Here is a 14,787-nt window from a genome sequence, read left to right as displayed (position 1 = left end):
AGCAGCAGCAGTAGTAGTAGCAGCAGCAGCAGCAGTAGTAGTAGTAGTAGCAGAAGTATTAGCAGCAGCAGCAGTAGTAGTAGTAGTAGCAGCATCAGCATTAGTAGTAGTAGCAGAAGTATAGTAGCAGTGGCAACAGTAGCAGCAACGGGCATGGCATAGTGGACACTAACACCAAATGGGAAAAGGGTTGAGGAATGAGTGGGTCATGATGAGTTGGAGGCAGAGAGTCACTGGTTAGACTGAAGTATTATCTTTACCAACCAAAGATGGATGACCTACCTTACAATTTTCCTAGGCTGTTGGAACAAGAAGAGACTTTAAAGATCCAGTCCAGGGTTTCTTATTAACCTCTTTTTGTGTCATGGGCCTCATGACAACTGAGTGAAGCCTATGGACCCTTTCTCAAAATATTTTAAATGCATAAAATAAAATTCACAGAATTACAAAGGAAGCCAATTATATTGAAATACAGATGTCAAAATATTTTTTTCCCTTTTTTTTAGAGGGGCAATTGGGGTTAAGTGACTTGCCTAAGGGCACATGGCTAATAAGTGTTGTGTCTGAGGCCGGATTTGAACTCAGGTCCTCCTGACTCCAGGGCCAGTACTCTATTCACTGTGCCACCTAGCCGCCCCCATCAAAATATTTTTTAAAAAATTAAAAATGCTCACAGACACCTAGTTAAGAACCCCCAATTTAGTCCAATCCCTTCATCATTTTGCATATGAGGAAACTGAGGCCCAGAGAGATTAAGTGACTCACATTTCATACAAATGGTCAAGTTGGAAGCAGAGCCCAATTCTTCTGACTTCTATTCCAAGTCTTGTTCTGTTGTGCCAATGGATTTTATTTTATTTTTTTTAAATAAATATACACATAGTCCATCACAGGCTTGTATCAGAAATCTTTACACCTCGGTAGGATCCTCCTAGAACCTGGAGTCTGCTGACGTAGCCTTCACAAGCACAGGGCCACCTCCACCCCATGGTAGGCCTCAGAGAAAGACTTTAGGGTCTATAAAAGGGGAGGATTATCCTGACCAGAAATATTTCCTTGAGTGGAACTGAGTTGCTTGATCTTGGTTGCTGCAAGAAAAAAGCTCCAGAGAGAGAAAAATGACTAGTGATATGGTATTTGTCCAGAAACTGCAGTGAAATCACCTGTAGCATCTGTAGGACCTACTTTTCTCAGTTGGTCACCATGGACTGTGGGCACAGCTTTTACCAAGCATGTCTCTCCAAGAGCTGAGAGTGGGTCACACCTTTCTCTTGCCCTAATTGCAGGCAGGTTTCCCAGGTCAGAGAAGTCCCAGCACTTGATGTGAACCTGGAAAAGCGCTCAGCTAACTTTGCTTGCAGAGTACTGAAGGACAGAGCCAACAGCCCACTCTAGTTCTTCTGTGAGGAGGACCAGACATCACTCTGGGTACCCTACTGCCAAATGCCAGAACATGAGGCTCACAAACTACCCCCTGTGGAATAGGCTGCTCACTATTACAGGGAAAAGCTTCAGGAGATTCTGAGCCACCTGGGAAAGGATTTTGAAGAACCCAAGGAGCTTCTCTGTCATTAAGAGGAAGAGATGGAAAGACCTTTCGCTAACTGGAGCTGGAAGATTATAGGAAGTATTGCCAACTGCACCACTTTCCAATAGAGGAAGAATATCAGTGCATAGAAAGGTTGAAGGAAGAGCACAGAACCAGCCAGGACAGAAGATCCTGGCGTATCCAAATCCTTCAGGAAATCATGTGAGAGCTGAGACATCGAGCCACAAACCCAACGCTGAGTTGCTGCAGGATGGCGAGCTGTTGGGAAGCACTTAGTCAGTGTTGTCCCAAAGGCCCAAGGCTGTCATCCCATACCTGAGAGAATACCTCATCACTAGGGTGATGGACATCCTAGTGCATTCCGAATCGGCCAGTTCCTACGTGACTGTTTCAGAGGATCTGAAGAGTGTGAGGCCTAGAGAAGGCTGGCAAGTGGAACCCAACTACCTTGAGAACTCTGCTTGTCATTATGTCTTTGCTAAGCAGGCCTTCGGCTCAGGCAGGCACTGTTGGGAGGTGGATGTGACACAAATACCTCAGTGGAAGCTGGGGATTCATACCACCTGCTTGAGGACAAATTGAAGAAGGAGTGCAGATTCAGATGCATCTCTTTTCCCACTTTGCTATGTGAAAAAGGAAGATCATTACTATTTCCAAATGTATCTTGGGTCATTAAAACATCAAGTTAAAGGCCCTGTGCCCAGGGTTGGGGTGGAATATTCTGGAATATCCTCTTGACACGGTCCTCTTTTACAATGTTGTCTAACACTCCCTCATCCATAGATTCTACCCTATTCCATTCACAGAGTTTGTCAGGGCCATCTTTTCTCCTGTCCCTCCACTTCCAGGGGCAATGGCTGGTCCCATGACTATCTGTCCAGTTGGCTCTCATCTTTGTTCTTGCTGCCATTCATCTGACTGAGCATTTCTCTTTGGAGGACTTCTCAACCCACCACCAGGCTGCCTGGCTGTGGTCCTTCAAGGGTACCACCATCCTTCCTGTCATCAAGCTCATAATGTAGGTGTCTTCCTTGCCTCCTTACTCTTTCACCCTGTGTCCCCCATATCTAATCTGTTGCTGTCTTATGGATTCTACCTTCAAAACACTTCTCATATATGCCTCTTTTTCTCTTCTAACATTGCCACCACTCCATCACAACATACCTGGACTAGTACAATGGCCTGCTCCTTGTTCTTCCTGCTTCAAGTCTCTCCTCACTCCAGACCATCCTCCACTCAACTGACAAATTGATATTCTTAAAGGTCAAGTTTGAACATGTCACCCTGAAAGTCAATAAATTCCAGCATCTCCCCACTACTTCCAGGATTCAATATAAAATCTTCTGTTTGGCCTTTAAACTCCTTCATAACCTGGCCCCTTCCTACCTTTTCAGTATTTTAAACAACTTATTCCTTTCTATATACTCTGTGATTCAGTGACACCGTCCTCCTTGCTTTTCCTTCAACAAGCCACTACATCTCCTGACCCCAGTCATTTTCTCCAGCTCTTACCACCCCTTGAATTCTCTCCTTCCTCATCTCTATCTTCTGGCCTCCCTGACTTTCTTCAAGTCCTACCTGAACCTCCCTTTCTGCAAAAAGCCTTTCCCAGTCCCCCTTAATTCTAGTTCCTTCTTTCTCTTATTATCCCCAATTTATATATATATATGTGGGTCTATATATGTATGTATATGTGTGTGTACATATAGAGGTGTGTGTGTGTGTATACATATATATTTTTTGTTGTTTGCACGTAGTTGTACTCAATTTGTCTCCCTCATTAGATTGTAAGCTCCTTGAGAGCAGGGACTACCTTTTGTCCTTCTTTGTATCTTCAGTGCTTAATACAATGCCTAGTATGCACTTAATAGATTATCGATTTGACTTGTGTATTATTTTCCTGACTACTTACTTCATTTTACATCCATTCATGTCTTTTCATGCTTCTCTATTTTCATCATATTTCTCATTTCTTATAATACAGTAATATCCCAGTATTATTTACCACAATGTGTTTAGCCATTCCCCAGTCCATGGGTATCTGCTTTGTTTCCATGGGCATCTTTCTTCTGTTGTCCAGTCATTTTTCAGCCGTGTCCACTCTTTGTAACCACATTTGGGGTTTTCTTGTCAAAGATACTGGAGTGCTTTGCCATTTCTTTCTCCAGCTCATTTCACAGATGAGGAAACAAAGGCAAATAGTGTTTTTTAAATGTAGCTATAAATATTTTGGTGCATATGGAGCCTTTATTTTTGAAATGTCCCTCCTTGCAGTATATGCCTAGGAGTGGAATCTCAGGGTCAAAGGGTATGGAGGCCATTGCTTCTTTTTAAAACTACATACCATGTTCAGGATTCTCTGTTGCTGTCTGTCCCTGAGGCTACCCAGTGGAAAATAGCTGATGAAACTGATCACTCAGCCCCTGGGTGCTCCTGGAGAGTGCTCTCACTAATTGGAATCTTTGCTGTGTCACTTTCTGAAGTTTCTCTCTTCAAAATGAAATTAAAATTCTGCAATTAAGGAGTTCACAGTTGGAGTTGGTTGTGCTGAACTGATCGAAAGCTGAAGTGGACACATGCCAACATTTAGACAGGGCACTCGTCACAGTAATTAAATACAATTAATTGGCACATTTGTCTACTTTTCTGAAAGCAAGATTAAATGAAATATGAGGATTTTTTTTAAAAAATGGACAAAAACAGCTGCCTCTTTTGCCTTCTCTTTCCAGTTTAATCAGTTAGAGTACCTTCTGAAGCCTTAGTGAATCATCATTATTTAACTGAGTAAAAAGTATCCATTTATGAGTCACAGAACCCAATAGAGTGTCATACACCTAGTGAGCATTCAGTGAATGTCATCTGAGGACTAGCATTCCATTTTATAGAAGAAAAATCTGAATTAGAGAAGTAGAACCCCTTGAGTCACCCTTGTACAATCAATGCAGTACGGTACAGTAGTGTTGGGTTTGAAGTCAGAGGACGTGAGTTCTGTCTCTGCTCCTTACTACCTGTGTGACCTTGTGCAAATAACTTAATTTCTTTGGGCCTCAGTTTCCTCTATCTGTTAAATGAGAGAGTTGGAATAAATGACCATACAGGTTCCCTTCCATTTGTGATCATGTGATTTTCTTAGTTGGTGATAGAATCAGGACTAACTGAATATAATTCTCCTGACTCACATTTAAGTCTATTTAATTTCAGGTAGTGAGTCCCCTGTCACTGGAAGTATTCATGGCCACTTATCAAGGGTGTTGTAGAGGGGATTTCTTCATGGTTCTGGCATGGATTAAAGTGATCACCATGTCTCCTTTGCTCTAAATACCATAAATGCAACCCTATTGCTTTGTCAATAAGAATATGCTGCCCATTTGGACAAATACCTAGTATCATGTAACAACTGTTAAGTGTCTAAAGGATATCATGCCCCAGCCCTGATGCAGGTCCCCATAACCTCATGCCTAGGCCATCACAAAAGCTGCTGGTGGGTCTCCCTGCCAGAGTCTCTCCCCATGCCAGCTTCCAAAGTGATCTTCCCTGAGTATGTGGTCAGCCATACCACCTCCCTATTTAGTAAACTCCATTGGCCCCTATCACTCCCAGGATCAAACATAGAATCCTCTGTTTATTGTAACCCACTCCCACAGACACACACACCTTTCCAGTCTTCTTACCCCTAACCCGCCCCCTACACACACACACACACACACACACACACACACACAAAATCTAGTGACACTGGTCTCTATACTGTTCTTCTATCTCCTGACTCCATCATTCTGTCCCCATGCCTGGAATTCTGTCCCTTCTCATCTCTGCCTCCTGTCTTCCCTAGGTTCTTTCAAATTCTATCTTCTCCAGAAAGACTTTCCCAACATCTCAATTCTAATGCCTTTTGTCTGCCAATTGTTTCCAGTTTATTCTATATGTAAGTTGTTTGTACATACTTGTTTGCGTATTGCCTCCCCCATTAAACTGTGAGCTCCTTGCCAGTAGGGACTATCTTCTTTTTTTTATATCCCTTTTTTATAAAATTTTGAGTTTCAAATTTTATCCCTTCCTCCTTTCCCTCCCCCCTCTGTAACATGGTAAACAATTTGATATAGATTATATATGTGCAGTCATGTAAAATATTTCCATATTAGTCATACTGTGAAAGAAGAAACAGTTTGCCAAAAAAATTTTATTGTATATTTGTATAAAAATTTTCCCTTTATTGCAAAAGGGAAAAAACCACCAAAAAAATAAAGTGAAAATAGTATACTTTGATATGCATTCAGACACCATCAATTCTTTCTCTGGTTGTGGACGGTATTTTCCATCATGAGTCTTTTGGAATTGTCTTAGATTACTGAGAAGAGGTGAGTCAATCATAGTTGCTCATTGTACAATATTGTAGTTACTGTGTACAATGTCTTCCTGGTTCTGCTGTCTTTACTTTGCAGCAGTTCATGTAAGTCTTCCCAGGTTTTTCTGAAATCTGCTGCACAAGGACTGTCCTATACCTAACTTTGTATCCCTGATGCTTAGAAATGTCTGGCACTTAGTAGGCACTTAATAAATCTTTATTGACTGACTGGATAGAGAGCTGACTGATTCCAGGACGACTTGGTTTCAAGGCTTGACTCCAACATATACTGGCTGTGTATGCACCTAGCTAAGCTCTGAGTACTCTAGGCAACTCTACAAGACTTTATGTTGTTGAGAAGGTGCCAGTTTCTACCTTTATTAGCAGAGAGAGTTTTATCACATGAAAGTTCACTATACCAAGGAAATAGCAGGCCAGATCCTATACCCATCCCAATTAAGCATCTACAAGGTACAGAACACTCCTCTAAGAATTGGGATGGATACAAAGTTTAAATAAGATATAGCCTTCTGCCCTCTAGGAATATATACTCAAGTATCTAGAGAAAATAGAATATGTATGCTTCTACCCAAAGAGGCTAATTTTGCTTAGAAAAAAATAAGAAGTTAGCAGAGTCAGGAAAAGTGTTTCTAAAGTTACACAGCCATATTTAAGAAGACCTTTCAGTCAGTTGTTACTATCATCATTGACTTAAGAGGCCATTCAATATTTGACACTTACAAATTTAAGATTTAATAAATTTTTTTTAGGGCAGCTAGGTGGTGCAAAGGACAGAGTGCCTGGAATCAGGAAGACTCATCTTTCTGAGTTCAAATCTGTCCTAAGACACTTACTAGCTGTCTGACCCTGGACAAGTCACTTAACCCTGTCTGCCTCAGCTCCTCAGTATATAAAATGGCAAAATCTGACATGACTAAAACAACTGAACAACATTTTTATTTGAAAAAAAAAGCACACCATTAATTTGATAGCTATACTGGTATATATAACCACACGCATATTTTGAAAAGAAAATAAAACAAATGTCATTTTCCTTCCCTAGACCTATCTCTTCATCTATAAAAATAATAGGTTTAGACTAGATCATCTCTAAAGATTCTTCTAGCTTTAACATTCTGAGTTTTTCTTGAAAAATCTATCCCCTTACCTTAAAGAAAAAAAATACCAACACCAAACTTTTGAGAAAATTTCACTGCCTCAAAAGTTTGGTCTCAACCAAGAAGGACTTAAAAATAAATTAAAGAAACGAACATCCATTTACCATCAATTAGAAAAGGAAGAAGGGAGGGCAAGGCAGTACTCATGCCCTTATTTCTACCTAGGTACATATCACCTCATTTCTTACTACTTTCCACCTGTCACTACCCTCACTAGGAACTCCTATCCTGTGGGGAAATTCGAGCAGTGTGCATCAGCTACAGAAATTGCGAAGCCCTTTTTCCTTAGACTGAGGGGAAATTCCAAATTTCCAAAACTGAACCCTGAAAGCTTCAATGCAAACACATTTAAAACACTTTTAAAATAATTCTTAAATCATTTTTCCTTTCCTTTCCCTCTCACACAAACAGCCAACATTTCTGTAGCCTCCTTCAAAGTCATCTTTTGCTTTAATGTCTTCTACTAGAGAAATATCAAAAGAATGAGATTCTAGTTAACTTTACCACTGACTGTGGTGTAGCTCTGAGTGACTCACTGTTCTTTGGTTAATGTGGCTGAAGATCTCAAATACAAATGAAAGTTGCTGATGGTGGTACTGGTGGCATCATCTTCCCCATCTTTCCCTCTGTTTCAGAGAGAAAATATCAGGAAAAGGGGGATGATTAAAAGAAAATATATAGTATTGAAAAAGTCCAAAGAACTTAATTTTTATATCCTGGTGGTTTTTCCCAGGTGAGTAAAATACAAGTTGATTACAAAGAGCATCTCAATTACAAAGTCTGAAGGTGAGAGTGAAAAGGCTGGTGTATAAGCTTAGGCACAAGAAAGCACCAATAGGTTCTTAACTGTCAAAGCATTCATAAAAGCTCATTTTTCAACAGTTATTATGAAGTGGCTTGGTATTAACCTGGAGAGAAAGTTAATCTCACCCTAAAGCTGCGTTCATAGCCTTTTCAGTCAGGGTTTTTGTTCTGTGCTTCTTAGTACTCTATCACGACTCAAGCTAAGTCTTTATTGATTTTGACACCAGGAACTAGGTGTTCTGTATATGTGTTGGGGAGGAGAGGGAGAGGAGTGGATGGTAAAACCTACTGTCAGTTTGGGGAGTCAAGATTTACCCATGGGGGGAGGCTAGGTGGTGCAGTGAATAGAACACTGGCCCTGGAGTCAAGAGGACCTGAGTTCAAATGTGATCTCAGACACAACACAAAAAAACTAGCCGTGTGACCTTGGGAAAGTCGCTTAACCTCAATTGCCCTACTTTCCCCTCTCCAAAAAGAAAAAAAAAAAGATTTACCCATGTGAAGTAACTAGAAGATCATCCAAGGCATCACCATCAGTTAAGGAATGTTCATTATCATATTAGATAGGATTGAATTCAGTAGCCTTGAATATGCTGAATTGAATTGAATGTTAACCTGAAATAATTTTTGTTCTTTTGTTTGGGGCTTTGTTTTATTTGTTTGTTTGTTTGTTTTTTTTGGTGTGTTTTCAACACAAATATTTTAGCTCATTTTCATAGAATGCCAGAGCTGGAAGAAGCCATCAAGATCATTGACACCAACCATTTTTTTTTAGAGATAAGCAACTTTGAACCCCATAAGGATGATAATTCACTTAAGGTAGTATGGGTATTGATGAAGAAGTACCAAAAGCTGTGGTTTCTGGGCCCTTCCAACCACAGCTCTTTCTACTCACCAGCTTGTCATTCATAATAACATGAAATTATTGCATTTCACCTGGTGCTTTTTTCCTCTTTTTCAGGTGTATTACAAAGAGCTGGACACCGTGTCGTTCTACAGAAGATAGAAGACTGGGATGCCCTAGAGCTCCTAGTCAATGGTGAAGTCATTTTCCAGTGCAAAATCAGCGACTTGGACTTTGGTAAGTCCCCAGTCGAGACCCGCAGAGCCATTTTCCCTCTTGAAGAAGATTGCTTCTTTATTTATTAACATGGAAATAAGGGCAACATTTTCTACTTGAGCCTAAGTGAAGGATGGCTCAGCGTATTTTAAAATCAATGCTAAATTCAAGTGCTTTTGTCATATTGCTGGCACTTCTGACGCATAATGCATTCCAAGCCTTCAGAACAGGAAGATAGGAGCTGGGCCGGATCTTAGAATTCCAACTTCTTGTTAAACTCTGAGAGGGGAAGTCAATTACCCAGGGTCACTCAATGAGTTAGTAGTGGCAGAACTGGGGCTAAAATACTGTGGTCTCCTGACTCCTAAACTGAGTCTCTTTCTACTACACCATACTATGTATTGCAATGATTTCTTCCAGAATAATAGAAATTTAAGAGGTTTTTTTTAATGCTTTCTTTAAAAAAGACCAATTCCAGTTTCTGTGTGAAGACTTCAGATTGCTATTGTATTCCCAATAGAATAGAGGATATTCTTCTCAGATATCCACCAGCTAAAGCCATCTTCATTATCATCATAACTAGCATTTATATAGCATGGCACTGTGCTAGGTCCTTCATAAATATTATCTTATTTGATCCTCACAACAACCCTGGGAGGTAGATTTTATTTATCCCTGAGGCCAGGATGACTCCCATGGAGCCCTTTAGTACTCATGGTACCCACCTCAGCATATTGCTCAGTGCCTTGCACATAGTAGGGACTCAATAAATATTTGTTAAACTGTCTCTGGCCTCCAAAGGTATAGGTCCATTTGAAAAGCATAACAAGGTTTTCTAGGATAATTAAAGGCAATATCCTAAGAAATATCCCATTACAAACTCAACTGAAGGGCTTACTCTAGCATCAGAGATTACTTTGTAAAAAAATTCTATCCAAAGACTACATGTGACTGAATTTACTCATTTCTCAGCATCATGAGCTGAATTTAAAACTTTGTCAGTCTCACTATTGGTCCTGCTAAAGATTAGTAAGTATTACATTCATCCTTCTAATTGTTTTTAGAGATCCCTTTTTAAGAGAAGTTAAATGGTTTAATAAAATAATACTGGACTGTGGAGAAAGCTAACCAACTGAATTTTTATTCCCTAGGAGGTGACGGCAACTTAGATCCACTATGTGAAAAGGCCAAGCTGGCAGTGCTACATGCCTACTAATGAAATAGCCATATTTCCCCATCCATGAGGCATCCTTCTTCACTTGGAGTGATTCCTAAACCTGGAATGGCAGATAACAGGTAGTTTGATTGTGGAAATGAAAACAACTCACTTGGTATTTGTCAAGCTGAAGAATATGGCTTGTCTCTGGATGGTCCAAGGTTGTGCAAAAGAACAAAAGGAACTTGGAACAGAAGCAAAGCATTTCTAACCTGGCTACTGAGAAACACAATGCATTCATCTCGTACCACAAATAACAATAATGATAATAATATTGTGCTTCTTGCAGCATCTCTCAACCCTGACCTGTAGGGAGAATGGCTACAATTATGGACCACAAAGTATCAACTTTGTGCATTGATCTTGAAGGAAAATAATTAGATACTGTCTAGTAACAGTAACGCCATCACTCAATAATAATCTTTAGTTGCCAGCAGCTGTGAAGAATCCAGTCTGTAGTAAAGACAAAACTGGGCAAGTGTAAAAATTAACGATTTCTGAAGCTAGAATTTAGTTTTTTGAAAGTCTGAAACCTAAAACTCAGAATTCTGAGATGCAACTTTTGCTTCTACAGATTTAACTTAGGGCTGGATTGTGAAGGACCTTAAATACCAGGCTAGGTAGTTTAGAATTTATTTGATAGGTAAGAAGGAGGTTTTAAGAAAAAAAAAACCTGATCAAAGCAGTTCCATGGGAAGATTTGGTGGGATACAGAAGGTACCCCATATTTGGTGGTAGTAATGTACAGAGTATATTGGAGATGAGAGAAATTAGAGACAGGGCCATCTAGAAGGCTATTATAATTGTCTAAGCCTGAGGGAATAAGGCAAGAACTTGGGCAGTGGTAGTAGAAATAGAAGGGAAGAGTACATATGAGAGAAATTGTGAAGGAAGGATTGATAAAGGGGTGGCTAGGTGGCCCAGTGAATAGAGCACCGGCCCTGGAGTCAGGAGGACCTGAGTTCAAATGCAGTCTCAGACATTTAACACAAAAACTAGCCATGTGACCTTGGGAAAGTCACTTAACCCCAATTGCCCTCCAAAAAACAAAAAAAGAAAGGAAGAATTGATAAGATTTGGTATCTGATAGAATATGAAGGTCAATATGAAGGGAAAGTCAGGGAAATGTTTTTTATGACTGGGATTTGAGGACTCTCATGGGTTGATCAGGCACCACTGAATAAAAGGTAAGGTGTAAATATGGGGATGTAAGAATCAGCATAAGTTTATCACTCATATCCACTCCCTGGGTCTGAGTCATGGCGGCCAGTCTGCTCCAGAAAGACATTAGCAATAGGAGCTATCTCCTTCCTATAATACATATAAGCATATGTTTATATTGCAAAATAACAAAATCCCTGCTCTCATTGGCCTTCTTGCAGTGCAGAATTCTTCCATTAATCTAGGCCACTTTTGCTTGGGAGCCTCAGCTATTATTTGTGTACTCCAAGTCTTCACTTATCCTAGACACCCACTTTGCCTTTGGAAGAGTGTGATTGGGGTTTCAAGGTTTTGAAGAGCTGACATGTGGAAGGAAGGGGCAGACTTGTTCTGCTTGGCTCTAGAGGAGATATGGGTACAAGTTGCCAGGAGGTCCATTTAGGCTTCATGTTAGGGAAAACTTCCTAACAATTAGAACTTTCCAAAAGCACAGTGTAGGGCCTCAAGAAATCAAAGATTCCTATCACCAAGGGGAGGGGATCTGCTTGTTTAGAATGCTTTGGATGAGATGACCTCCAATGTCTTTCCCTTCCAACTCTGAGATCTTGGGATAATTGAATTAGTAATATAAAATTATCTAAAATTAGTCAGCTAAAACAAGAACATGCTTTGGGCCATTACTATGAACAAAACAGGTGTCTTAGAAGGGGAAAACTGAAAAAATCCATAAGAGGAAAAATTGGAAACAATATTATCTTGTTCTTTCTTTAGGGAAAATAACTAAAATATGGCAACAAATATGGAATAAACAAAATTTTGATAGTCAGTGTAGGAAATAATCATGCCAAAAATGTTTTGTTTTGTTACCATTTTGAAACCATGTACTAATTCTAAAATTAATGTCCACAGACATTTAGTCAAATGAACTGTTTTACCCATGGACCTCAAACTATTTTAGGAATCTTTGGAAACACATAATCCTTTCTCGAGGGGGGAAACTGAGGCTAAGAAAAATGCCGTGTTCTTTAGTTCCCATTCATTTCCAGTTTTGTATAATCTACAAAACTGACAAACATACTGTCTTCATCCAAGGTTTTAAAAAAATATTTATTTGAACAGGGCCAAGGAGAGGGTCCTGTAGAATACTTTTAGAAACCTTCCTCAGGACTTATATCAATATTCAGTTGATCCTTTCATTCAACCAGCTCTAAATCTACCCCATTCAACAATTGTTTGTCACTTGTTTAATACTGTTTGATATCTTGATGGGTTTTATTAAATGCTTGTTTAAAATTCAGATATACTTTTGTGGCACTTTATCTAGTAATTTTTTGAAGACTTTTCTAATTTTTCCATTTTTAATGCCTTCTCCTCAAACTTGCTTTGTACATTGTGCATAGTTTGTATTTTCTTCTCATTGTACCTGTTGTTTACTTACCACCTCCCTGAATAGAATATAAACTCCTTGAAGGCAGAAATTGTTTTGTTTTGATTTTGTATGTTGAGGGCATAGTAAGTAAGCACTTAATAAATGTGGAAAGAATGAGGGGAATCTATAGTGGTTACTAGTGCTTGTCACTTCCCTTTCTAAGTGCTCCCAATCAAGCCTGTTAATAATTCATTCTCAATTTTTTTTAATAATGAATTTTATAGGTTGAAAAATTCCACCTTATTCTGCCTTTTGAAAATTGGTACAGCATTTGTTTGTCTTCAGTCCTATATTATCTCTCCTGTACTCCATGACTTCCTCAAAAATATCTGACAAATGTGTTCTTGGAGTATATTTTCAGTGCCTTGGATATCATTTGGCTGGGTCAGGTGACCTGAAGTCATTAAGGACAGCTTGAACCTCTCTTACTGTCCATCCCCTTCCTCATTTATCCTGAGTTTCAATTATCTCTTAATGATTTTAGTTCTGTCCTCATTCTGAACATCATTCTCTTTGTGTGAAAAGTGAGATATAAATTAAGTGGTTCAGCCTCTTTGGGTCATCTGTTCTCTTCAGCCTGTCCACCCCAGCCAAGGCTCATTCTCTTTCCTAACCCTATCATGGCCTCCCTCCCAAGTCTGTCCTCCAAAGGGGACTTTGCCATCCAGTTCTGGTGTCTCTGTAATCTTAAAATCAAACCTTGCCATATGTTGTACTCAGTTGTACCCTGCCCCCAACCATTCAGCTTTAATTAGTGACTCCAGCATATACTTGCTCCTTCCACCATTCCTTGATGACTCCAGGGACCTGCTCTCCATTTCAAATCTTTTTTATTAAACGCTCTAGTGTTTGCAATTGAAAAACAAAGTATGATTGCTGAAAGCTTTTAAACCAAAGTGTTCTGCAGAAGCCCCTAGATTCTCAGCCTGGTTCCCTGTTTAACTTCAATTCACAGTGGTCACTGAATCTTGTTTCTTCTGAAAGGGACTTCAGAGACCTTTTAGTTCAACTCCGCTATCTTACAGATAAGGAAATGGAGGCCCAGGGAAATGTCCAAGACCATTTGAGTAGTCAGTGTCAAAGGTGAAATACGAACCCAGACCCTCTGATTCCAGAGACAGTGTTCTTTCCATTCCCAGTCTATCTATGATTCATCCCGTCTCTTATAAACAATGTTGCTTGAAAAACTCCAAGACATGCAGAAGATTTGATCTGACAGTATAATTATTTTCAGCCTCCTTCCCTACTAATGTCTAAATAAGCCTTGATGCCAAGAGACACATCAATCTGCATGAAGGTTGTTCAAAAATTGAGTTTTCAAGACTAATTCACAGGGTATTCCCCATTGTACAATTGTGTGCTTGGTCATTAATACCATAGTCTTTTCATTCATTCATTTTTATGTTAGGATGCGCAACAATATTTGTAACTCCCTGACTTAGTATAACCTTAGTTTAAAAGGACAGCTTTCTTAGACCTGCAGATGAAGTGTCTGTGGTTCTTAGCTTTTTCTTTTAATTTTTATTGCTCTCTTCTGGCATTACATCACCTTCCTTTCCCAATATATCCATTGCCCTTCCTCCACCCAGGGAGCCATTCTCCATAACAAAGAATCAAAAAGAAAAGGGGGGAGAAAGCAGCTTTCCAAAACTGGCCAATACTATAATCACTTCCAACAGTATCTGGAGTGTTCAATACCTATAATACCCCAAATCTGCCAAGAGAGGAGGGATGTTGGTGCTAATATATCTTCTTCAGGCCAAGCTTACCATATTCACTTTTGAATTTTTCCTATTCTTCCCACTTGTGAGAAGCAGTGTGTTGTAGGGGCTAGAGGGTTAGCCAGAAAGATCTGGATTCAAGTTTTGCCTCTAACACTTGTTGACTGTTTGACTCTAGGCAAGAACCTTAACCTCCCAGCGCCCTAGATCAGCAGTTCTCAAACTGTTTGGTCTCAGAACCCCTTTACACTCTTAAAAACACGCCGAAGAGCTTTTTATATGGGTCATAGCCATCAATATATTGTGTTGTTTTTCAGTCCTTTC

At 39.7% G+C, this 14,787-nt stretch overlaps 1 protein-coding gene across 1 annotated transcript in view; it reads left to right on the top strand.

Annotated features, from left to right (window-relative positions):
- CUNH10orf53 (chromosome unknown C10orf53 homolog) overlaps window positions 1–10,678 on the top strand; it is a 19,834-nt gene extending 9,156 nt beyond the window's left edge. Inside the window, exons 2-3 of the mRNA XM_069067058.1 lie at window positions 8,838–8,957; window positions 10,088–10,678. Coding sequence (XP_068923159.1) covers window positions 8,838–8,957; window positions 10,088–10,152 — 185 coding nt within the window. The 3' untranslated portion in view covers window positions 10,153–10,678. The remainder of the gene's footprint in view (window positions 1–8,837; window positions 8,958–10,087) is intronic.
- Window positions 10,679–14,787: the final 4,109 nt, after the last annotated feature.

This window comes from Petaurus breviceps, unplaced genomic scaffold, assembly GCF_028583685.1.
Source record: "Petaurus breviceps papuanus isolate PSGF00001 unplaced genomic scaffold, PetGlider_PUasm1.0 90740, whole genome shotgun sequence".
Taxonomy (NCBI): domain Eukaryota; kingdom Metazoa; phylum Chordata; class Mammalia; order Diprotodontia; family Petauridae; genus Petaurus; species Petaurus breviceps.
The sequence above is the reverse complement of the archived record's forward strand: the minus strand, read 5'-3'. Positions and strand labels throughout refer to the sequence as shown.